General features: G+C 41.7%; 1 protein-coding gene across 3 annotated transcripts in view; it reads right to left on the bottom strand.

Annotated features, from left to right (window-relative positions):
* RNF217 (ring finger protein 217) overlaps window positions 1–26,348 on the bottom strand; it is a 63,482-nt gene that overhangs the window by 22,276 nt on the left and 14,858 nt on the right. For all 3 annotated transcript variants that reach the window (XM_075145765.1, XM_075145764.1, XM_075145766.1), the window contains exon 2: window positions 5,559–5,792. In XM_075145765.1, the coding sequence (XP_075001866.1) occupies window positions 5,559–5,792 (234 nt within the window). The remainder of the gene's footprint in view (window positions 1–5,558; window positions 5,793–26,348) is intronic.

Here is a 26,348-nt window from a genome sequence, read left to right as displayed (position 1 = left end):
AGTGACATTTTTGCTAAGGCACACAGTAAGATACCTCACACAGAAGAAAACTGCACTTATCACATGCTTCCTGTCAATGAAATAAGTTACTGAAGACACAGGTAGGCAGCACAAAACCAGGAAAGAACAACAAATGAAACTTGTTTGTAGGGAAACAACATATTAAAGCTGCAATGTGTGGATTACAAACATTATTGCTTTTTGCATGAAAACACAGTAATGTCTAAGGCCAAGATAAAGTATAAAACAAAAGCAATACAAAATATAACCAGTGCCCTTTCTCTGATTTGTTGATCTACTGGCCCAGATGCTAAGCCAGAGGAAATACACTATCCTGCATCTCTGCTTCCCAGATGAATTCTCCTAATAAAAACAGCTTAATAGGAAAGAGGAAAATTCCCACTCTGAAGAACCAAAAGGATAGCATATTTATTGCTACTAACCAACGTAACACAGAGCACTGATCTGTTTCCACAGTCCCTTAGAAACCAATATGCACAAGATAGATAGATTACTAGCGACTACCCTGCCCAATATCTCCATATCTCTTTTTTTCCCCCTTCTTTTTTTTTCTCCCTCAAGCTTTGAATTTACGGTTTTCAATAATGCATGTCACAGTGACCTACTGCTGGGAAGACAGATTATAGCAGGCATCGCATTGTATTACTCAGTATTTGTTATGCCCCAGCCAAAGATGAAGCGTGTAGCCACAATTAAGTGTTCTGCAACCTGAAAGCTTTTATCAGTTGCAGTATTCAGACATTTGAGACGGAACATGAATGTTAAAAAATACAAACCCAAACCAACAGATCTGGGAAGCTGCAAGTTAAAGCTTCTTTCTTAAACAAAATACAAACATAATTTAAAACTAAGTTTTGTGGGTTTGGTTTTGGTTTTTTTTTTGGTGAAAATCTGACACAAATTCATTGCAGGCTCTATCTTTCTATTATAGCATGTATATAACTGCAAGAAATACAGCAGCCACCAGGATATATATATAATCTTATACACGCACACTGACATCAGATGTTTCCAAATACATTACTTAGAAAGTACTGAAATACAGGATGAGGCTATAACCGCATGAACTCAGAATAACATTTGTTACCATGAATGGTCCTGACTAACTGAAGTAAACTAGCGGGAACTGTCCACTTCATTACCAGGTTTGGAGTTCCTAGCTTCCTCTTCCACCTGCCACTCCTGACAGCACCTTCCATAAAACTGAACTGGTAAATAGTTTTTACATTTTGAATGGGCCACTTGACTTCTCTGTTGTTCAATACTGTCTGAACATACATTAAGCAGGCAAAGAAAAGTCTGTTCTTTTAAGTACTTATGAACCTTATTTTTCTTGGAACTAGTGGCTGCAAAACAAAACCCTAAAACCTATTCAAACTTGGATGCAATGTGACACCAGCGTGCTTGAGAAATAGGAACACAACAGGACAATTACAGCAGTCTTTCAGATTCTTGTTCCATTCTTTATCTACTTTTCTGAAAGAAAAGAGTCAAGTACGATTTGCTTTATGCTTCAGTATTAGTGCATGAAATCACCATAACGAGGACACAGAAATGCTATCTACATATAATTTAAAGTAAAATATATTATAGACCAGCAAAGCAGACAAACTATACCTGAAAAAACCCAAAACATTAATCTAGTGTTTTTTCAAACACAAACATTTTTCCATTTATTTTACGACTTCCATTTCAGTCAATCAGAATTGAGAAGATGAATAAATACACAAACTTCTATGCCATCTGGAGGTCAGTCTCCCTTGAAATAGAAAAGATTACACAACTTCTCATACTAACCCTTTTGGTTCTCAGCTTTCTGAAACAATGACCTTTGAGGCTAACATTTTCCATTTTCTTAGCTAGCCTCTTTACTGCAAACTATTGTAACTATCATTTTTTTCACCTTCCAGGAAAAGACCTTTCAAAATTGGTAGGTAACAGCAACACAAAACGTGCTTGATGTGAGATGACGATAGCAAAACCCACTGCACATTAAAAATACTCTGAGAGCCTGCAGCTGCAAAAAGCTAGGTGGCATTTTCTGCTGCTTAGTGGAATGCTAGCTATATAATAGGATGGCCGAATTAATTGTGCAACTAATTGATTACATGAATTACAATCTCTAGTTACAGCTACAGTCACTTTATTCCAAAATAAATATGGGCTCCTGCCAAAACAGCTGCCGCCTCATCGTCACCAACCCATCCCCTCTCTTGTACCAGCTGAAAATAAGCAACAACAAAACAAACAAATCTTCTCTCCCATTGGAGCTGATCTTTGATCCAGCTCCCAGTGTGACACCAAAACATCAACACAAGCAAAAGCAAGCTGGCAGGAATGAACAGCTGAGAGCAAAGAGGGAGAGCGTGGCAAAATCACCATGTCCACAGCAGGCTCAAGGCAGATTGAAGCGATGTATAGCCATGAAGATACCTGCTACTCAAGGTTAAAATTTGATCCAAAAAGGGGGGAACTGATTGATATGAACTACACATCCGCTCTATCACAGCATCTTTGCAGGTACAGATTCCTACTAGCTCTAGAGCAACGAGTTTCAGAAACCCTTGAGTAGTTCAAACAAAAGATATTTTATATAACAACTGCATTGAAAAAACAGTTACATTTCCAAAGCCAAGCACTCAAGCCTTTCTTTTATGTGATGTGTATCTTTTGACAGAAGTGAACAAGAAAACTTCATTATGTACCTCACAGGTGGATAAGGCAGAAATAAAGTCCAAGAATCAAGAAGTGCTTCTTCATGGCAGGTGGCAGGTCAAAGAACTACCATTAAAACAACAGGTGAAATCCAGGGCTTGGGAGAAAAAAAAAAAAAAACAAAACAAAACACAAAACCCCCACAGAACAAGCCAACATACTCACTCCTGTGAAACCTGTATCTGTTCCATGCATAGGAACTGAACTACCAATTTTTCAATTTTTGCCCATTTCCTTTGCACTTTGGCATACCAGCTTTGACCAAAGGTTTATTAGGATCTTGTCTATAACCAAGTCTTACACTCCCAATTTAGGTCATAAGAGAGGGGCAGGGGTATTTCCTTACTTAAAGCTGGATCCATTTGTGATACAAATATTTGATATAGGAAACTAAACAGTCACACTGTTGTACTGTGCTGTCCTAAGTGGCACTAATGGGAGAAGAAAGGTTTGGATAGCAAGTTTCCCTTTTCTTCCCCTCCTCTCCCAACATACATGCACCAGCTAACTTTCTAGGCTTACCACACCAAGACTTTGATCTCAAAAATGAAAAACAGCAGCAGCAAACTGAACTGCTGGGCTTAGATCAGTTTAGCTTACATAAAACAGCTATAGTAAGGAGAATTAATCTATCTAACAATTCTTTAAATTTAGATGTTAAATTTATTTATAATTTTACATAGTGTATCAAATTTCAGGAATGTCATTAATAACATTTCAAAAGTATCTGTTCAAATGTACTCTTGGATTTTACAGTGTTTTTCTGTTGCAGGAGAGCGAGGGTACTGGCACTGAGCCCTTGTGCGCAGGGATCCTACTAGTAGGCTTGCGCACAGACTTTCCCCACGCATGACTCAGTTCTTCTGAAGGCAGCACTTCCAGTGCTGGTGCAGAATTCCTCTGGTGCAACTGCTGTTTATATTGCTTGCATGTGAAAATGCGAGTCTCCCAGACTGCAGTCAGATGTCTCCTATGCTATATGCAGAAGACAATGAGTCTGTACCTCCAAAGAGTCTATAATTCAAGGCACAGACAAGTCACCATACAAACAATCACATAAGAATCTAAGAAAACTGAGATAATAATGGTCCACAGCTACATATGTAATTATTCACATATGCACAACCTTATATATAGCCTTCCTTTTAAATCTTATCCCTGCAGCAAAACTCCTTCTTGTGCTAAGCTTAAAATAAGTCACTAAAACTGTACCTATGCCAGAAAACAACACAGGTTCAAGGGAGTAGGTTGAAGCCCTGGACTATGATCCTCCATGCTGTTTGCTAGCACTTTCCTAATTATATTTCTGACCAGCATCAACCAGACATTCTTCCAGGCAACACCTGGCCACAGCTCAAAGGACACATACTGCCAGGGTCTGTTCCCAGGAGGAGACTTGAGCTCTGCAGATCAGAGCTGCACATAATGCATCACCACAGGACCAGGGAACCGCTTCTGGCTTGCACTACTTCATACATCACACAACCTCCCATTCCTTCTGATTATGATTTGTAGGGAAGTGGTGGGAACATCTTAACTATAGCATTTTAACTTGTAAAAAAGCACTGGTGGGCAGAACCATTTCGTGCCTTGAGGAACAGTCTCAGAGTTGGCATCCCATGATACAAAAGCTGCACCACCTGTGACCCACATCAGTGGGACAGTAACAGCCTCTGGCGCCTTAAGAGAGGCTGCTGCGGAAGCGTTATAACATCTGATCTACCCTGGACCGCATATCCTGTCTACACCGGAGGGAATGCTAAGCGGATGGGTGAAGAAGAATGGCTGTGGGCGGAAGGAATTTTACCTGCAATTTCAAATTTCTCCACCCGCCCAAGATGCCAAAAATCTGAAAACGTTGAGTCCAGACCGTGTGGTATGTAATTCATGCACTGCACAGATATACATAAGTAGCTCATAACTCAGAGTTAGTTTTACCAAGGTTTTTAACTCCACTGCACACACAACCTTCTACCTTTTAATCTCCATACTGGGCTGAATCTTATGCTGTGTAATTAGGGCTATCTAAACAATCATCTAAACTCCTACTGAGGAGAACTGGTTTGTCCAGGAAAGGCCAGCTCAATCATGAAATTAACCACAACAAATTTAATAACCGGATGGAAAACTAACACAGAGCATGATGCTGCAGACAGAACCTTCATCTTCTGGAACTGAGATGGACCTTCAGCAGTTCAAAACTTCTAACTGTAATCTCTTGTTTTTTATCTTTGATTGAAATCACATCTTCTACTAAAAGAAATGCTGGAAAAGTGTTTTTTTCCCATATTTCTCAAGCTTTCTGTATTGTGAATGATGAGACTACGGTAAGGTATAACCTCTGGTAAGGGACTGAAGAAATCAAAACCAAGAAGCGGAACAGACAAGAGCTCTAGTTCTAAGGAAGGAGCATGCCAACAGCCTAACACCGCAAACGCCCAGAATTCATTTGCTCAGTTTCAGGCAAAACTTATCTTTGCTGAAGCTGTGTGTGTCTAAAATTATCAGCTATAGTGAAAAGTTCCCTTCCCCAGTCTCCTCTGATCATGACCATATTGTCTGCGTGTCAGAGAGAAAACACACTTTAAATTGTGTGTCAGGACAAAATTATGCCACCTGGCAAAGAAATGAGGACTGAAGTTCAACTGCTTGAACTGTTAGAAATCAATTAAGTAGTTAATCAATGATGTACTACAGATTCATATTCCTAATCATAGCTTGCACACAGCCCCAGTGATGCAAGAAAGCTCATTTAATGTCCACCAAATGATGTCCTACTTTTGCGGTGCCATCTAACCCACAGCCCTGGCAAGCATGCTCACTTTGTATTTGTTCTCCAATTTGGCAGGGGTAGGAATGTGGCCTCTCCTCCGGAAGGTTGTAAAGTGCTTGCACTGAGGGCATGGCTTGGTGCTGGAGTCAATGCGGCTGAGTTCCAGGAAATATTTATACTTGATGATGTCGTCATGGGGCAGGTTATAGAGGACAGTTGTTTCATCCAGGTGTTCGCTGCACTCTGTGATTGGGCATTTTATATCCGCTTGTCCCAGCTGCACCTGCATATGGAAAAACCCAGAAGAGCTGTATGACCTTTTGCTTGGAAAAAGTAAGCAAGCATTTGTGAATTTTGTGAGAAAATTTAATTTCAAGTACTGTTAACAATCCAGAGACTATCAAGCATATCGTCTTAAAAGTATCTGACTTACTCCAAGCATACCGCATTTTTCCAGAAGGTATTTTCAAATCCAAACAGAAGAGCTAATTACCCTTATAACAACTGCAGTTATTAAATGTATAGTCTCAGTGTATGTACCATGGCTATGTACCCCGTGAAACCAAAACGCGAGCCCTAACTAGCAGCACTCATCCAGCGCTCCACAGCTTGTGTGTGATGGTCAGCGTTCCACTACCACAGCTCATAAAGGCTGTGAAAAAGCAGGCAATGGAAACATTTGTACATTGTTTCACTGCAAAACGTGCTGGCAATCACTGCACAGCGAAATTAAAGTCAATTTAGGATCATCAGAGTCTAGCAGCTCTGACTCAAGGCTAGCCCTGAGCCGGTTCCCGCTCAGCAAGCTCAGTGCCTCTGCAGTCTGCTTCCGAGAAGCTCCTTATACGCCACACTGCATACGCACAAAGCGTTAGGTGAGCCTGGGGCCGACCAAGCTAATAAATTTTCCCAGAACTCAGAGTTAAAGTTTAAAAACAACCCCCCAAACCCCCAACACCCCTCCCCCTCAAAAAACCATAAAAAGACAACCAAAACAAAAACACACGCAGAAGCAAGCTCAAGTTTAACAGGACTGAAACTGTTGTTGATCTAATGAGCCCTGATGGTCCCAAGCTGGTTAGATATCCGCAACGTGCTTCCAGAGCTCCTGGATCTGAGAACAGTGCTGGACCCAGGTCTGCACCCTTCACGCTTGGCAGGCTTTTACAGCTCGAACTCCATGCCAAAACAGCAGATCCTACTTGGTCTGGGAGCAGCAGACTTGGCACTGAGCCTGAGTTAATAAACCCTGCTGGATCTTGAGAGTCTGCAAGGACCCAGCTTGAGCATGTTTGTGTCTGCCTCAAGTAATCTTGAATGAATGAGTGTTGACTGTACAAGTGGAGCTGACCACCAGCCCAATTCCTTCCTCAGTAAGTATCTCCATGCAGAGAAAAAGGGGCTTAATGGTGTAACATCTCTTTCTAGGAATTACTGCTTCAAGGTTGGCAAGATGCATTTCCCTAGACTGCTTATTCTTTAACATGCTCCATTATGGGAATCTGCCAAACAATACACTAAATATGATAGAAACACTTCAGATGTGGATGCTGATCTTGCTGCTGCATCGTGGTACCAGAAGACACCTCAGAGACTCCATTAATGCAGTATTTAAGCTAAGAAAGGAGGGAAAAAAACAAAACCCAACACAACCTGTCATTCTTGCCTCAGCAATGGAGCCATATGGGCTTTAACTGAATGATAATTAATTTAGTCAGGAGCCAGAGAATTAGAAGAGTCGTAACAAAATGGTATAAAACCCAAGGCTCATGCTGATTTCAAAAAAATCCCTATTGCACTACCTTTGTTCTCTCAGCAATGTAGCTAAACCCAAGCAGAGCAAAGAGGTTAGGTATATGTTGGAGAACAGCAGGGTGAGGACAGCGGCAGCCCATCCCAGACCAGAGCATGGCAGAGAAGACCTCAGCAAGCAATCGCTGCCGTGGTGCCCTGTGCAGCCTCAGCTCAGGGTGCAGGCAGATCTGCCTGCGGTACAGAGGAGAGGCAGCTCCCCCAGCAATACACCCACTCTTAGGGGGTAACTTTCCTGAATTTCAATTCCAGCTCTAAAAGGTGAGCAGAGCTCTACCACATGCAAACAAAGCTAGGCTCAAACAGTTTGGTTTTTACATGGACCAGTGTTAAGTACAGGAGGAGTATGTACTCAAAGATATTTAAAAAAAAAAAAAAAAAAAAAAAAAAAAAAGAAAAAAGCCCCAAACCCCACAAACTAAATGCTGCGGAATGTCCACATTTTATACCTGTAGGACACTAATTCACCTGTAGCAGCATGTGAAAATTGAACTTGAGTGCATGACATCGCTAGAGTCACTCTTCTCAGAAGAATCACACAGCACATGGAGCTGTGCTTAAAAAGCAGAGGATGATCAATCCAGCACTAGAGCACTCAAACATGCTAAACTAGGAAAACAATTTGCCACAGAAATATAAAAAGCTATTGCACTACTGCAAGGATTAGTATAAGCTTCTGTTTAAAGAAGTGTAGGTACAACAATTCAAAATAAAATAGTCAAATTAATCCCATCTACGACTACTTCAGGGTTTCGGGTTTGTTTTTTTTTTTAAGCATTAGGGAAATAGCAAAAGGGCTTGCCTCTTTTAGTAAGAGCAAACTAAGCTACAACAGAGTAACATTTCACAGTCAGAAGGCACATCGTATCTGGCATCTAAGCTGGTACTTAAGAAGCACTGCTTATATTAAATGCTAGTTAGAACAAACCTGCATTAATAAAATGAAGGAATACAAAGCTGAACACTTTCTATATTTCATGCCCACACAGAATATGATTAATATATGTGGTAAGAGTCAAGTGTGGTTTCAGTGTTTATTTTGAAAATATGTTTTACACCCACTTGAAGTAAATAATTTTTATCCTCTGTAATAGTTTCAGCCTTTCAAGTTTGGCAAAGATTGATCCATTTCCTGTGTTTTGAATGGGACTGAAGTGAACAGAGCTGGTTTGCTTATTAGCAGTAACTTCAATGGAGCCTTGTCTTACCAAAACAGTTCATCTTTGTTTATGCACTAGCATCAGCAATTGATGCAAGTACAGCTTTAGAGGTAGCCTGTTAGGCTACCTGCTGGTGCTGACCCAGGAGGTGCTACAGAATGGGAAAGAAGAAAAAAAAAAAAATCTCTTACAACATGGGTAAAAATAACTGGTTTTATTCTTTTCCTTTTTTTCTTTTTTAAAAAGAAATTTTGAAGAGTCTTACCCTTCAATATCAGCTTATCACAATGTCAACACTCCCCAGTTTTAAATAGTCTTTGAATTTCAAAATACCACCGTATATTAAGAACTTAAGAACTCTCAGTATACACAACAGCATGGTGTATTTTCACAGCATGAGGAACGACTCAGATATGTCTAAAAGCAGCTGAGCTGCAGTACAGTGTTAAATGTCAGGCAGCATCCAGTTCTTACACCCAGCTGTGCTTCCTTCCGTAAAGCATCTCAGGAGGGGCTAGCTCTGCTTGCAATTCATAAGGAGAAAGCAGGCTCTCGTGACTTTCATCCTACAGAAAGGTAACATTCAAACTATCAGGAGAGCAATACATGCCCCCCACCCCCGCAATTATTGACATTTTATTTTAAAAGATGGGAGGGGGGGTGGGAATGGGACAGACTCTACACTGGTCCACTTACTGCCCCAAAATGCAGTGATACCAGAAAACAGAAACACATGGCATGGTACTTTAAGCTAGAAAATTATTTCCACCCCCCGAGCTTTCTTTTAAAGGAAATCTTTGTTAGCTACACAGAAAGCAGAGTTCAAGCTACACTGAAAGCACTGATTTATACCTGTCATTTAACCTAGCCCAAGCTGGATGTAACATAACCTGCGCAGGCTGTACTTGGGCAGCTGTATTCCTTAAAGAAGGGGCCATTCTACTTGACACATACAAACGAGCATTTTCTAACTGAAACTTTACTCTTAGTTCAGAGATGCATATGCTAAATAAACCAGTAAATTGTTCTTACTTCTCACCTATTAATGCTGAAAGAAAAGTGAAGCGTCATGTCTAACCTGCACTTCTGTAGAGAAATTCAATTTCTACCAGTGTGCCAAATTCTCCCCTGTAAATTGCCAAGGATGTGATGCATGAAAAAAAATATTTTGGAAATGCAGAGATGGAAGTGAAGGGACAGTCTGGTCTACAGACCTTCATATTCTACAGGGGGAGAAACAAATGGATTAAAGTTGCCTTTATTTATAAGCAAAATCCCATTGCTTTCTAGTTCACTGGAAACATTGCGCTCTCATTTTTGCTGGTAAGTTGCAAATCAGTGAAGAATTAGTTTCCTTGTAGATTTGGGAAGCAGCGAGTGTAATTTTGAATTTGTTTTCTTTAAAAAAAAAAAAAAATCATGGAAAATACTTGAAGGGCTCACCATGTTTCAAGACTCCATAGCGGTAGGTGCTAACTAAATGAAATCCAAGTAGACATGATTCAACAAGTGCAAACCAAGGACAGTGCAAACTTTTACTAAGCATTTTGCACCTGCCTTTAAGGTTGTGGTTCCATGACCGTTTCTGTGGTTTGAGTACTCACTTCAGCAGTCCAGATCCCCTACCTTTGATTTGCGCCAGCGATATCCTGGCATTCTCCATCAAACTCCTTTTACTGGGGGGGGGTGGGGGGGGGGTAATTCTATGAAACAGATTCTTTTTTCCAGTCCATTCGTCCTCCCTCCTTGCTATCAAATGGTACAAATCCTCAGTGCTGCCAGGCAAGCAAGAATGAACAGCTAGAAATAACAGTAATTAGATTAGGGGCTACTTAAGTTGTATCGCCACCAAATAGGAAAACAGCCTGGGTTTCTTGTGTGCCACCTCCTCCACTGGGCATCTTCACACAATTATGCCATTACTTCACAAACCATACTCCATGGGGTGTGTTTCACTTTTTTTCTCCCTTTATTCATTTCTCAATACAGTAGACTTGCAATAAATTACTTTCTGAATCCCTTTCTCATTAAGTTGCCCCACCATCTTCTCTGCCAACCACCACCTGTAACCTCACTCTAGTCAAGAGCTGTTGCTCCCCTCCTCTGGAGGGAAGGCCTTCACTAGTCTTAACGAGGCATATATTGCTGACCTCAAAAGGATCCAGAAAGAGTTCAAAATGGTGAGGATCTCCTGCACACTGGCACTGAATTAGTAATTTTTTTTTTTGTTTTAATTCATATTTTCTGCTATGCCAGGAAATATCCGAGTGACCACCAAAACAACTAGAATGACCAGTCTTTCTTCATAGTCAGTGGAGAATGAGGAAGGTGCTTGAGGCGATTCAAAGACGGTGGCAAATGTCAACAGCACCTTTAAGATGTCTAGGAGAAAAAAAATCCCACTTTTCCCCACCTCAGGGACTAAAAGTAGCCCAAGAAACCTAACTTCTCCCAGCATCAATGTTTGACAGGCATTCAAAGACAAAAAAAACCCAAAGAATTTCTACATATATTTGTGACAGATGCCCATTTTAAGTTGTATTTAAAATGGCCAGTTATTATTAATAAAAGTACAACCAGAGACTTCCACTAAAAACAAACAAACAAAAAAATCAGATTTCTAATTGTGTCACAAGCTCACACGGACCAACCCTGAAAGGGTCCATCAGGATGTCCTCCTTCTCATGTCCTCTGAGGACACAAAGTCTTTGTTCTCCTTTCACGTTGGTACCACACATCTGGATGAAGCTGTGATAATGACGTGGTGGTTCCTGCTCCATGTGACATTCAGAAAGAAAAAGTCACTTGGGCCCAAATGTTGCAGGCATGAGCAGACACCACCTCTTCTAGCCACATGGTTAACGAGATTTGTGTGAACTATCCCACTGTCAACACTAAAAAAGACACAAAAAGAAGCGAAGTCTCAGGGCCTTTGAAGAACATGTTAGTATCTCATCCTTCAGGAGGAAAGACATTCAAAAGCAAGAAGCTGGGAGGGAATCACAGCATACATAACTGCAACCCAACCACCACCAGTACATCAAAGGTTTGACCTTTCTGCTCCAAAAGCATGTCTTCTGAATGCTTTACAACGCATATTTAAATGCGGCATCAATTTAAATTCTCAAAGCTCATCTAGTTTTCACAACCTCAGCCACAGGCTGAGATTCCAGCTTCATCCGTAACACTGAGGACCGCTTTCGGAGCACACTTACCCAAACCCACGTCCCCAGGGTGCTGCGGGATGGTGCAGCCACACACCAGCGAGGGCCGCAGCCGGCACCACCTGCGCGGGCAGCGACCAGAGCGGCTTTACCCCCAGAAACCAACCAAAACTTTAACTGGCAAAACTGGCCCCCGCAACCTGGAGCAAAAGCCCACACCGTGGTGTCTGTTACCCGTTCAAACTCTTCTTTTCCCCTCCATAGTCACATATAGGACTCTCCTAAAAAAACTGTGAGGATAAACTAGCACGATATTCTTCAGAATACACCTAAACTCAACCAAAACCTTTTTCCCAAAGGCCTCTTAATTTGCTTTTTCATTTGATGACATGCTGACATGAGGCATGGTGTTACCTGCTCACATAGATTTGATATCAATAGGAACATTCAGGTTTTATTTGTTCTGCTCACATAAAGATAGGATTTATAGAAAAACAAATTAATACTGAAATTCTCCTTCACAAGATGTAAACAAGTAATTATCAACCTGCATGAGCTCCTCCTCTCCGCACTTTCATCTTCTGTTACTTTCTCTAGCACCAAGTGAATTAAAAAAGGAAACGATTTTACCTCAGTAATGCGTTTAGAAAAACTACGCTGCATTAAGTCATGCCTCTGCCTGCTGTTACTCATCAAACCTAGTGCATGTCATCAGCATGTATGGAGGTTATGTGCTTTCTGCTCTGGCTTTTTGGCATCCACGGTGAGCTGAAACCCACAGCAGAGGCAATGGTTAGTCCCGTGGCCAGACAAAACCGGGGCTGGTACACCCGGGCGGCTGCTCGCTGAGCTGGGACACTCTCTGACAAAGAGGCACGCCAGAGTTAGAGGGAGAGATCGGCTGGCAGAAAGCTTTCACAACTTCTGGGAGCCCCGGAGCGTGCAAGATAAAGCAATCTTTCATCTCTCTTCCCGGGGCGTGTGTGGGGGCAGAGGGAGGGGGAAACCCCAGCAGAGGAAGGTAACCTGGGAGGAAGCATGGCAGAAACTGCAAACCTTGGAGGAATCTGACCCAAACCCACAGGTCTCTCAGCATTCATTAAAGGGAACAAGGAAATGCACAAGAGCTTTCTTATTTTGTCCAGGTGTGCATATTACCAATGCTAGCTAAGTATGGGTATGGTAATTTTTCTATTCCTTAGAAGACACATTCACTTTTAGTAAAAGACTCAAAGATGCTCATGAAAGAAGAGCTTTGAGGACAGCAGACCGAGCCGGATACCTGCCCTTTTTGGGGTGGAAAACAGAGGCAGTTGCTCCTGCCTAGGAGTGGGACCAAAAGACCACACTAAAACTGAGCAGGTGTGGGAAGGGATTACAGAAAGGAAGCAAGGGCCATGAGACCATCCACATACCATGATATGCTCGAAAAACCTGGCCATCTCTGGAGTGAGCCCTGCTCACAGGGGCTCAGCAGCAGTAGGAAATAAAAATAGCGAAGAAGCAAGACCTTCATAAGGCAATGGTTTGTTGGGCTTCCAGCATCGGAATAAAAATGACACAATCAAATAACACAGAACAAAACCAGCTGATTTTTGTAAAATAAATAAGATAAAAATTTATCAGTTAACTCTTTAATCAACAGCCTTAAATTCAAGGACAACAGCCTGTTCTCCTATAGCCAGCATAAGACTTGTAGAAACTGTCATCTGTGTTTGAATTTGTTACCGACCAAGCCTAACCCGGGTCTATCCTGCCCATCTGAGTGCTCTGGTAAGGCACAGACAAACTGCGAGAGCCCAGGCTGACACCCCGGGAAGGCGAGGAGTGAACAGGTCAGACGGGACGGGACACAGGCATGGCAGCAGCCGTCAACCATGCAGCATGGGGGCCTTCCCCCTGCCATGGGGCAGCACCCCTCACTTTCAGCATGCCTGACCTCCCAAAAGCAGGAAAGTCATGACGTGAGTGTTTACTGTAATTCATTTAAATACTTACCTCAGAAAACAGCAAATTAGAAAGAAAAGAAAACCTAAAAAGCCCAAAATCCTATTCTCCCTTTCCAATTAAGAAGATTACCAAAGTGTGCTCAGTTACTTGAGCAGGTAATTTTTATGTATATGCTGCTCTCTTACAGAAGCAATGCTTGAAAAGGTACATAGCTGTTTCCTCCTCTCACTTACAACAGAAAGTCCTGGACAGTCAACTCCGATCTCTGGTTCATTAACCCAGATTCAGTTCAATTCCAATGGAATAATACTATTAAGCATTAACAATAATTAGTATCACAACCAAATCCTTCCCCATGCTTTTCTTAAAGATGGACAAAAAGTTAGCAGCCATAAGCTGTTACAGAAGAGTGAAAATATGTGGTCTCAATCCTCATTGAGAAACATCACTTCAGTCTCCAGGTGGAGCCAAACAAAATCCATCAACAACAGTGACAATTTATCCTACAACTATTTATGTTGAAAATGTGGAGATCAATAGCTCATTCTCCTACTATTTAGTAGGCAGAGTCCCAGCCAGACACAAAAGCTGGAAAAGGCTCCTGAGCTCGCATTTGCCAACCAGGGTTCCCCTTTCAAATAAAATAGGGCCCAAACAATCATATATTTGCACAACCTATTCAGTAATTTGTATTACTGAGCCTCTAATACAGATAAGCCCAGTTGGTATCATCAGCAATAGTTAATCGAACCTTTGGTTTCACCAGCAATGGCTGCTGTTATGTTTTACTGGTGTACCTACAGAAAAATTTCATGGTACTTCATATTTTCCCAACTGAAAGTGGTGTTTAGCATAAAATAAAGAAAAGCTCTCATAATCAAGGGAAGGAGGTAGGAGAGGAGAAGTATGCTCCCACCTATCTCACTACTCCATCCCAGAAGATGGCTACAAAACCTAACAGAGAGTTGCCATGGAGGTGGGTGATGACTTAAAAATACCGAGAACTTTTAACATAAATCTCTCAACTATTCTTTTGATCTACAATCCCTGGCCTGCAGAAAAAAGGACAGGCATTTTATAACCATTCTTAAACTGTCCTGCTTTCCTTAAGAAAGCTACCTACAACTATTTAGTTTCCATGTCTTTGCTAGGTCTGAAGTTGTAGGTGAGTTTTCTTGTGCACATATTAATAAGTCAAGAACGAAAACATTCATATCAGACATGAAACTAAACTGTGCCCTCTTGATAAATTTAATATAAAAACAGCAGAGTTGCATAGGTGCAAGCAAAAGCAGAAGAAAGCCTGAAAAGTACTTTTTAACTGGCAGATGATTGTCAGGAATGATAGTAACATACCTCATTTCTAAGATTCAAGGTGGAACACATGAGGTTGAAATACCATCACTTGGCTTCCCTTACAAACAAGGTAACTTAAAGAAATTTGTTTATGCAATCAAGTTCTTACAAAATAGCTAAGGTTTAAATTATAAATAGTTATTTTGCTCTGCCTTTCTGAAAAGAGACCTATCTCATCCTACCAGTACCCATCCACAATAAACAAAGCTGCTTTTGCTGAAAAGCTATGCTATTAAAGCTACCACAAAGTGAAACAAATTGGTAACTTTTACATAGTTTAAGTGGTAAGAGGACAGGTGTGCACGCTGACCCATTTTCAGGGATAAATATTTCCTGGGAAAGGCTGACGCAGAATGGACTTCCAAGCTTCTCCCCACATACCATCATTTGGACAAACCCCAGACACTGTGCTAAAGCTCCAATTTCACATGACACTATGAAGTTATTTCTCATAATGCATTGTAAGTTTAAACCGCATTTTAATACACATTTAATACAATGATGGACAGAGCCACAACAGGGAGCAAATGTACAAGATCAAGAAGCGCAAACAGCACAGCCTTCTCCGGGGAGCTGTCTGAGGCAAAAGCTAAAGCAGTTGTTCTGATCCATACTTGGAGAAGCAGAAGTAAAAGCAAAGCAAAAGTGTCACCCCAGTTATAGGAACAAATTACCCATCATCAAACAGTTAACCTGATACTTAGAGATACCTCAGCAGAAAACTATGGCACAGAAGAAAAATCCTCTTATGAAAGTTGAAAGAACAATTCTGCCCCACAACTGATCTAATCCAGTAGAGAGCTGCACTCGTCTATGCGCAGTGATTTCTAAACAGCGTATTTAACAGTCAAACTGTCAGAGTTAATTCTCCTGCTGATCAAACTCCAGCTGTAATTTGGGGGTTGTTAGGTCTGTCTCCCCGATAGTCTGCCAGAATTGGGTCCCAACTGAAGCTGGAACACAGCCTTCACTTCGATTAATGGAGAGTGTTTGTGTATTGATTGCTGCAGGCTTTGTTTGTCACAAGCAGGTAGAATCTTTACAACATCACAAAATCATTAGAAACAGCAAAACAAGGGGGGAAGCAGACAACACAGGTGTTTTACACCAGGAAAAACAAACCATATCTGTGTTTAGAACAATACATTCCGCTTACCACTTTTTCATAAAGCAAGCTCATTTAAATTCCCCTAAAGGCAGTTCTATCAGCTGATCAGGCTGTTAAAATACTCATTTTCACATCAGGTTTGCCACAAGAGAAGATATTGGAAGATACGACTTCCCATTTGTTCCAAATTCTCTTTAAAAAACAAAACAAAAACACTACTACTTATGCATCTGCTGTTTATATATATAAATCCATGTTTAAAAAAAGTATAACAACATAATATATCCTTTACTACAAATCCTTTACTAGTTCAAAATGTTGATATGGATTTGACAAACCTGATGCATGCAGTGTTGTGCTCCGAGAGCCTGCTTTTGCTGTGAGGCACAAGTGAAGAATAGAGGTAGAATAAGTCAAAATGCCCCAGGTTAGACCCCTGGCTAAAATTTCAGAGTTAACAGTGAGGAAGAGATTTGATTCTTGCAAAAATACTGTTGTGATCAGATAAGGCCGTGGAAATACTTGCATGTAGGAGAAAAAAAACAAGCTAAAATAAGGCTTCCCTTCCCTGCCTCACCATGTTTTTAATCACTTTTGCCCCTTTGAGGATAACAACAGTCCCAGCCAGTGCCTGAATACGAAGAGAAAGGCGGAAATAACTGTTGTAGTCACTGAATTCAGTTCCCTGCAACCATCCTTTCTGGCTGGTTAGAGATACTGGCCTGGAACAGAAAGACAAAAGATGACTCCTACCCACACGGACTTCTCTTTCTGGAAGTTATTACCCTATATCACCGGGAGTTTAGCCCAAGATCTCCAGTTATGTGATTAAACACCTACATGGGCCTGAAAAGTTTGGGGTGCAGTCCAGCCAGACCTCTCACATATCAGCTGGTCCAGGTATCCCTCCCCAAGTCTCAGACACCTTCAGCCACTCCATCAGGTCACAGTCAGCCAAGACTGCCATTATCTCAGACTGCACCCTGCCTAATGGTTAAAAAATTATGGAAGAAGTCAATATAGCTTTCCCTTCTCCCTCTGCTTTAGAGTGCAATCGCGAGGCTGCAAGGAGAGAAGCTTCAGCTGGCTAACACAGGAGACTGAAGTTTTTAAATTAGTTTTCCAATGATTAGGCAGCTGAATTAACTCCCCGTGACATACGATCACTAGTTCGCAACCCAAGACAGAAGTGGGAAACACATGGCCAAGGAGAGAGACTCTTGCAGAGATAGCTGGCCACCAGTCGTCTTACCTGTCATGTCAATCTACACCTTCAGATCATGTACCAGGTACTTCTCCTGCTAACTTTGTTTACCTTTAGGAAGCCAGAAGCTTAAAATATGCTCAGCAGTTCCCCCCAGTAAAAACAGTTAACGGCAACTACAGTACCAGGGTTGGAGGACTACACCTGATCCCTTCTCCATGTGAGTCTATGCATCAGTGTTTTCCCAACACGTCCTCTTCTGACATCTGAACTTACTGTTCTTCAGAAAGCAGCCTGTATTTTGGCATAGCTAGGTGATTATTAGGTTTATGAGTACTAATGTATATTTTCCCATTCCGTACAAGTACTTAAAATGCTTAATAGCGTGTATGGAAATCCTTCACTGAGCTTCAGGTCTGAACCTGGCATCCGCCCTGACACCTGCTCCGCAGCCCTTCAGATGGTCTTCACACTTTCCACTTCTCTGTTGGCACTATTTCTCCTCTCAGCTGTCTCCCTGAAGAATACAAGAGTCTTATCTGTGAAGCAAAGGGAATAGTTACGACGTAACTAGGCTTTTTAAAATGAAGAAATTGCTTGTAATGAAACAACTAAGTTAATAGGTATCCTCAGCAACTTTGGACCAAGAAGCAGGGAGGAACTCTACCAACAACCGTCATACATGCTATAAAACACTGTGAAGCAGTTGACTATAAAACAATGATTATAAAAGATATACTATGAACAGAACACCTCATTAACTTGACATACACTGCAAAGAGTTTTTACTAAATACATTTCGTTGTTCTGTTTCAAGAGTAAAGATATCGCCTCCAGAGACTCCAACTTAAAAACGGTTATGGTAGGATAAAACTGCTTACATTGAGCAAAACCACTATTTATCATTTCTGTAGATACTGCCTATCTATTTACAAACCAAATTACTTCAAACTTGCCTAAACCCTCCCCCCTCCCGAAAAAAAAAAACAAAACCAAAAACATCAAGGATTATTGACTATGAGGGTTTGTGAAGAGATGAACAGGTTATTACACACCTTGAAACATCACTTCTGCCAGCATTAAACTTTTGCAGGGCTCCAGAAACTCGGTTGCCACACTGAATGTTTAAAGAAGCAGCTTTGTTCCTACCAGCAGGTATTAGAGCTTTCAAACCACCACCAGTAAGGACTGCAGCTTGGGGACTGGGCGGTGGGCAGCTGAAGTAGGTATCAAGTCAACTATATCCATCTCCACTTCTGAAACCACAGACTCCAGTAGTAATTGAATTCAATACCAGTTGAGGAAATTCTAGTTTCATTAATTATTTCTAAAGAATATATATAGTCCTCAGTGGGAGAGAGGTTAACAGGTAGGAACTGAAGCAGCACAGGAGGAGAAAGAAATTGTTACAAAGCATGGTAACAGAGAATGCAGGAGAGGGCTTGTATACAAAGCCACGCATCTCTCCAACTCCAGATTTTGCAAGAAAGGATCAACAGCTTTTGTGACGAAGAGACAAAAAAATAAATAGAATGTCTGCTAGCAAAGAGACGAAAACTTTTCAAAAGTATCTGATTTAGCATTTCATTGATATTTTCATTGAAATGGAAGCACATCACATGATGTTAAACACCACTGACCTGTCTATCCAAATGTGACCTCTCCCAAAATATTAGTTTTGTTTCAGATTTTTAATGGGATAAGAACTACTTTTTTTTAGAAAAATAACCCAACAGTTCTTCCAGAGCAAATACTTCTACCTAGTAGTTGGAAACTGCAATTATCCTCTATGGTTAAGCAATCACTGACGATCACTTGCCACCAATACAAGCTTCTGTAGAGGCCTGGCTAGCTGCATGGTTTACCTCTGAAAGGGGAAAGCTGTCTTGGCTGCTCTAGTTTGTTTGGGGAAAGGAAGACGACGAGAAGGGAAAATTCAGGAAAAAGAAAGAGGAGACACCCACTCAGCGTCTCCTAGGAAGTCCCTGCCCTTCCCACAAGTCACATTTTTTCTCTCCTGCAGTTTTTCCCTGGAACATAATGTCCTCTTGCCTGACATACAAGGGGAGAAAAAGTCTACTCTTCAAAATTTTCTGAAGCCAACTAATTTCCCTCACTTTCATAACACACATACAGAGGCTGGCTACCCTCTGAACTGTTCCTCCTGCCCCGTACCTTCATCCAGGGAAGGCTCCGCACTTGTAAGGTCTCCTTTTAACCTGCAGCCGTACCAAACAGTGGGAGCTACTGCTGAGAACTGTTGTTGCTGCCGCCCAGGAAACTGCTGCCCCAAAGCACATTGATTTTCCGTGCAAAAGGCAGGCAGTAATGTTTGTATTTGTGACTTTCGTGGTTTTGGGAGCACGCCCAAACACCAAGATAAGCGATGTGTTTGTTACACACTTTTCACCAAAACACTGCCTGCAGCAAGGGAAACGGGTGGCATCCTGCTGCAGAACTAAGTTCTGAATTGTACTGACATTTCTCTAAAAAAAATCAAAACATCACTGTATGAGAACAAACATGGCTGTGTTAATTTCCTTGTAAATTCAGCAATTTTGGAATTTCTGTCCATATGTGCCTACTCTTGATTCCCCACCACCACCCCAATATGCTATAGGTTTTGAACCAGAAGTATCATAAAAGCTGAGAATTTCTGGCAGCACCAGTAGGTGCTCTCAGAAAAACAGCTCTCAGTCCCCAGCAAAGGGCTTTCCCCGATGGTTAAGATTTCTAGTACTTGTTAAAACATGTCTCAGCACTTTCCTTGGTGGCAAGAGATCTGGCTCAGTGATCGTCCCACCCCCTATTCCCAACAGGATAGGGAGGGATGGCAGAAGCATCCCTCCGGAGCTAGTCCCTGGCGCTCATCCCTGCCCAGTATGATCAGCTGATGGCCCGCTGCGCGCCCGTGCAACTCCATCATTTCCTACAAACACACAGGCTTACTAAACTTCTAGTACCAAGTAATTAATGATACTAACATTAAGATGCCATCTCTGAAATTCAGTGATTAACTGAATGAAAGCCACTCTTTGACTTTCCTGCCCCCCATACTCTATGTATTCCCCACATAACTTCAAGGTGACATAGTTGAAACAGCTGAAAGAGCATATAAAAGACTAATTTTTTTGTCAAACTTCATTTGGGAACAGGGTAAATTTCCCCAAACAGCAAGAAAAAAAAAGTAACTAAACAAATCTGTTAAAATTTATAAGAAAACAATCCTGTAAAACTGGGTCACTCAGGTAAAAATGACAAATCTGAAAAAGCCAAAGGATGCTTACACTTAAATCCACAAGCCACTTGCTCTCAAGCAACGGTAAGGCAGTATCAAGGGAAAGTTTAAGAACATTTTATGAAATCATTAGATTTAATGAAACATCTCTTATTAAAGGCAAAATTAATCCTTTGTGGTATTCTGGTGCATAGGGTATCCTAATTATAAAGCCATTTTTAATAATGAGGTCTCTGGAGTCTAATCTCTGCTGAAATACATGTTTAATACAAATATTTTAATTTAATGTCGTGGTTTAACCTGGCAGCAGCCAAATACCACGCAGCCGCTCACTCACTCCCCCCACCCCCAGCGGGACAGGGAGAGAATCGGAAGGGTAAGAGTGAGAAAAACTCGTGGGTTGAGATAAAGAGAGTTTAATAGGGAAAGCAAAAGCTGCGCACGCAAGCAAAGCAAAACAAGGAATTCATTCACCACTTCCCATGGGCAGGCAGGTGTTCAGCCATCGCCAGGAAAGCAGGGCTCCATCACGCGTAACGGTTACTTGGGAAGGCACACACCATCACTCCGAACGCCCCCCCTCCTTCTTCTTCCCCCAGCCTTATATGCTGAGCATGACGTCATATGGTATGGAATAGCCCATTGGCCAGCTGGGCCAGCCGCCCTGGCCACACTCCCTCCCAGCCCCCTGCACATCTGGCAGGGCATGGGAAGATGAAAAGTCCTTGACTAGCATAAACAATACCTAGCAACAACCAAAACATCAGCGTGTCATCAACATTATTCTCACACTACATCCAAAACACAGCACTATACCAGTTAATAGGAAGAAAATCAACTCCATCCCAGCCAAAACCAGGACATTTAAGTATGCTAGGAATTATAGAAGACTGAAGAAAAGACTTACATATAATTTAAGTGGAATAGAAAAGTGCCTGAGTCTTCCAACTGATCAATGATTCCGCCAAATGATGAGTTATATCTCATGCTTTCACATGCAGAGCCATTGTGCAAATTTTGCACAATGAACACTTATTATATATGAGGAAGTCTGACAAAATTATATACATCAGGAAACAGTAAACATTAGTAAAATTAGGAAAAAAGTAAGAAATCCCACACCAGTGCTAACTTCCATACAGTATGCACATTTTGTGTGCTAAGTCTCTGAAGTACAAATGGCTATGCTTAAAACTAAGTGCAAATTACAGTTCCATTTGATTTCTCATTTGCAAAACTGTAATCAGTAAGAAAGAACAGGTTAGCAAGTCTTTCACCACACAGGAAGAATGATAAAATAAATAGAGATCATAAAAGCATTTTTTAATGTGCATCCTCAGCTATTTCTGCACACCAAACCTCTAAAGAAAGTTATTAATTTCTCATTATAGCATATGAATGTCTTGCAAATAAGAATGTCTTTTTCCTAACGTCACCTTGATTTACCACAAAGCATAGCTCCTAGTGTCTTTGAGTGCCAAAGGTGAGTTCACAAACTGAGTCACTGCAACAAGTGGTCATTGCAGTAAGTGTGAGAAGTCTGGATTAGGGGACTTGGCTAGGATCACCTTGGAAAGCTCTAATACTGCCAGGAAAAAACGACGACGCCGTTCTACATTTACTATTACATTATTCTCTCTCATCTCATGGCTTCTAGACTCATGAAAGCTGTAATAATCCTCCTCCTCAAAACCAGTTGTATGGGAGAGTATCAGCTTCTACGCGCTTTGTCAGCAAGCTGGAAGTCGATTGTCACGTATAGAGGGAAAAAACCTGATGCTTGAACTTGGGGAATAACCACTAGCAGTACTGGGCAGTTACTTTATGCTGATCAGCTGCTAGAGAGATTTGCCAGGAGAGAAGTCGTCTTAGGCAGCGCAAATGCGGACAGCAAGCAGATCCCTGCAGCCCCAGCGGCCGCCTGCAGGCAGCCTGCCCCGGCCGGCAGACACCCTGCCGCTGCCCCCCCACTCCGCTGCCGCGGCTTCCCGCGCCTCCTCTGGCCTCTCTGCGCCAGGCCTCCCCACACCAAAGCGTTCTTACTCTTCCCCAAGCCAGCCCTGGTTAGCCTTCATCCTCCACAGCAGAAGCCTTACAGGGTTGCAATCGGCATGCAGATTGCCTTCAGCTCCCACGGCGTGGCACTGCATCCAGAAACAAGGCTTCCTGTCCAATTCAATTTAATTCCTCTGCCACCTCCATCCTGCTGTTCTTGCTGCATTTCGGTTCGCCCACTCCTCCTGGACAGCAGGAAAGCAACATGTACGCAGACGAGAAAAGTGCCACCCTACTCCGGGATCCACTGAAGATGAGGCCGCACCTCGAATGCTGTGTTCAGTTTTGGGCCCCTCACTACAAGAAGGACATGGAGGTGCTGGAATGTGTCCAGAGGAGGGCAACGAAGCTGGTGAAGGGCCTGGAGCACAAGCCTTATGAGGAGCGGCTGAGGGAACTGGGGTTGTTTAGCCTGGAGAAGAGGAGGCTGAGGGGAGACCTCATCACTCTCTACAACTACCTGAAAGGAGGTTGTAGTGAGGCGGGTGTTGATCTCTTCTCCCAAGTAACTAGCGATAGGACGAGAGGAAATGGCCTCAAGTTGTGCCGAGGAAGGTTTAGATTGGACATTAGGAAAAACTTCTTCACTGAAAAGGTTGTCAAGCCTTGGAACAGGCTGCCCAGAGAAGTGGTTGAGTCACCATCCCTGGAAGTATTTAAAAGACGTGTCGATGAGGCGCTTAGGGACATGGTTTAGTGGGCATGGTGGTGTTGGGTTGACGGTTGGACTCAATCTTAGAGGTCTTTTCCAACCTTAATGATTCTGTGATTCTGTATTACAGGGGTCTAAAATAGCCAGGATGGACAAAAAGTGAATCTTGCTAAAGTCCCGCAAGACTGAAACAGCTCGATGCTGTCAGAACTGCTAGTGAGTTAAGCCACCTAATAAAAAACCTGCGTATAAACTGCGTTTAACTGCAGTTTTTCATCATGTATCATTTGATTCCCTGCATATGGCATTTGTAAACATGAAGACAGACATCCTGCAATGCCAAGTTCCCCACTCAATCACTGAAACACTGAAGATTTTTAGTGAAATAGCCTAAATGTGATTTTTTTTTTTAAATATACTGGCAGGAACAACAAAATAAGTGGGTTTCTCCAAAGTTCACTCTCTGAGGTATCCAAACCAACTCTTTGCTAGGATTTTCCCCACAGATTCAAGTGGGATGGAATACTTCCATTTGGAAGAAACCAAGAAAATCTAGAAATCTGGGTTAGGATTGCTCGATTCTAACAGCAGACAATAAATTGCAACTGTGATACATGGAAGATACTTCTACTCAAGAAAAAATGCACTTGCTGAATTCACATGGGACTTCAATGATTTTCCTCTTTAGCTATGACAGCAGATAAACATCTTACGATGGGAAGTGGTGGAGTCATGCCCTACATGGGACCAGACAAACTGCATACATGCAGCATTGACTGCCGTGCAACAGAAGTACTTCAAAGAGACACTTGGAAAGTAAAACCCATTGACCCACAAATTTGAGTGCAGTACAGCAAAGAAAACCTGGTCAACCAGCAGAAACTGCTCAAGAGATCCAACCAAAAAAGTGGAAACAAAAAAAAAAAAAAAAAGGTGGAGGGAAAAGCCCACAAAAAGTGACTAGGACTGCCACTAAGATGGGAGCATCACAATTCTGCCTATATTCCAGGAGTATTACAATTTCCTGAGGTGTGCAAATTCAGAAAGAAACTAATAGCAGGAGTCCAAAACAAAAATCCAAAAGGAAACATGAAAAGAGAAAGGAAGCTATGCAAAATTTATATATTCCCTCTTTCATGGAATGATTTGTAATTTAACTTCAGTACGAAGGTTTAATTATCATCATAGATATTTGTATTGTTACAGTAGTCAGTGTAACACTATACAGTATTTACAGGTTCAAGGAAATTTCAACAATCAGGTACCGCTTCCCCGAATTTACAGTTTTCAAGCAAAAAAGCATTTTTAGAATTTTACAAGTTTGCAACTAGTTTCAGATTAAACCATACCAAAACCCACCATCTTTTCCCCCAAAATTTGAGGTAAAGCTGATTTTTTAGGTAGTTTAAACTGGAGTTACAAGTAAGCATGATTCCAAGGTTCTTCCACTGCAGTCACTATAGGACAGCTAAGACTGATCAGTTATCCTAATTCTGTATTTTTCCAGTTTAAAAAAAAAAAGCTGTGAGCAATTTCTTGTTTGCTTGGGTTTGCAACATGTAATATTAGCACAATTAATGTATCTGTTGTACAACCCAAGACATGATATATGCAGATAATGTCTCTAAATCCTAAACCCCCAAAAATATAATCTCTAAAATGCGAATAAGTGGTCAAAGCAATAGTGTGCTAAATTAACACTAAATTTCCTACTGCCATGTGATGTGTTCTCTAAATCGGGTAGTGACAGCTGCTCTTTTTTAAATGAAGCCCATTTTCTTTCTGGTCTCATTAGTGCAGCCCTACCTGCCCAGCCATATTAGTCACATCCTGCACGAGCACTTGAACACCTACATGGAATCAAAACACCTCTTATTACATCCAACACAGTGTACAGGTTTAACTGAAGCATTAAAGCTGCAATTGAGCAAACCTGTCTCCCATGCCACAGGGTGTCACCTACAAAACACTCTGGATAGGAACTCCATTGCTTCAGAGAGAGGCTAACTCCTTTTCCGCCAAACAAATTAGGAGGAGTAAAAAAAGGAGGAAAAGCAGACAAATGAAGTCTTAATCTCATGGTTACTCCACCCTCTTCTCCTCACTTCTAGAGCTTGAAAGACAGGTAAGAAAAGGGAGAACAAAATCAGCAATTCTTCTGCTACTTAAGGGAGGGCAGTGTCTTCAGAAAACTTTTTGTAATGATCAATGTAAGATAATAGTAAGATAATCTTCTGTTACAGGCTTTTATGATTTTATGCTTCCAAGTTTCACAACTCCTCCACTTTACCACCAAAAACATCTATGTAACAGAAGCACAAGGCTATCGAGCTTGATCTTCAAAAGGCACGTCCTGAAATCACAGTTGAGTAACCGAGTAATATAGGCTAGTCCAGAAAAGAGGCAAATCCCAACTTCTCCAAGCCACAAGTAACAATGCTTCCCATGACCCTGCAGTAAGGTGGAGGAGGAAGAAAAAAAAAGTTGCAATTTCACTGCTGTGAACATAGTTCAGCACACGCCCCCGCCCCCCGGTTTACAGAGATAGCAAGGAATGGCGAAGAGCTGCTTAAGCCAGCTGTAACTGGTGTGTCATGAAGCTTCAGCCTTGGCATAAGTGTCTTAGTTTAACACTACAGAGTGACACCACCAGTGCAAAGCGTGGCCAGCTCTCAGAGCAATCTGCTACGTGGATCATACTTGCTCAAAAGCAGCTGCACAGACAAAAGGATGTGACACCTGATTACAAAGATCCTCCTGCAAGGAGGTCTTTCTCTCCTGGTCAGTTATACATTGCCAGGAAGAAAAGCAAGACAAACACTCCAACAATATGACAAGAGATAAGAAGAGTCCATGGTTGAATAACAATTCCTTCTCCCAAAGTCACGCAGCATACAACAGATGTTAGATTTCTTCCAGTAAAAAAAACTTTCACTTTAATGGCATTGATGAATAATCCATAACGTGACCAAGTTAGTCTTAAATTGTATAAACCTCTAGCTTTTCAGAGCATGACTGCAAATACTGTAAGCAAAAGGATCACCATGGAAAGGAAATACCATTTTAAAAAGCTCCTGACAGTAGAAAGGAAGCTCATCCAGGAAAGGGAAGAAGAAAGAGAGCAAAAGTTGGAAGCTGGT

Source organism: Calonectris borealis, chromosome 3 (assembly GCF_964195595.1).
Source record: "Calonectris borealis chromosome 3, bCalBor7.hap1.2, whole genome shotgun sequence".
Classification (NCBI taxonomy): Eukaryota; Metazoa; Chordata; class Aves; order Procellariiformes; family Procellariidae; genus Calonectris; species Calonectris borealis.
The sequence above is the reverse complement of the archived record's forward strand: the minus strand, read 5'-3'. Positions and strand labels throughout refer to the sequence as shown.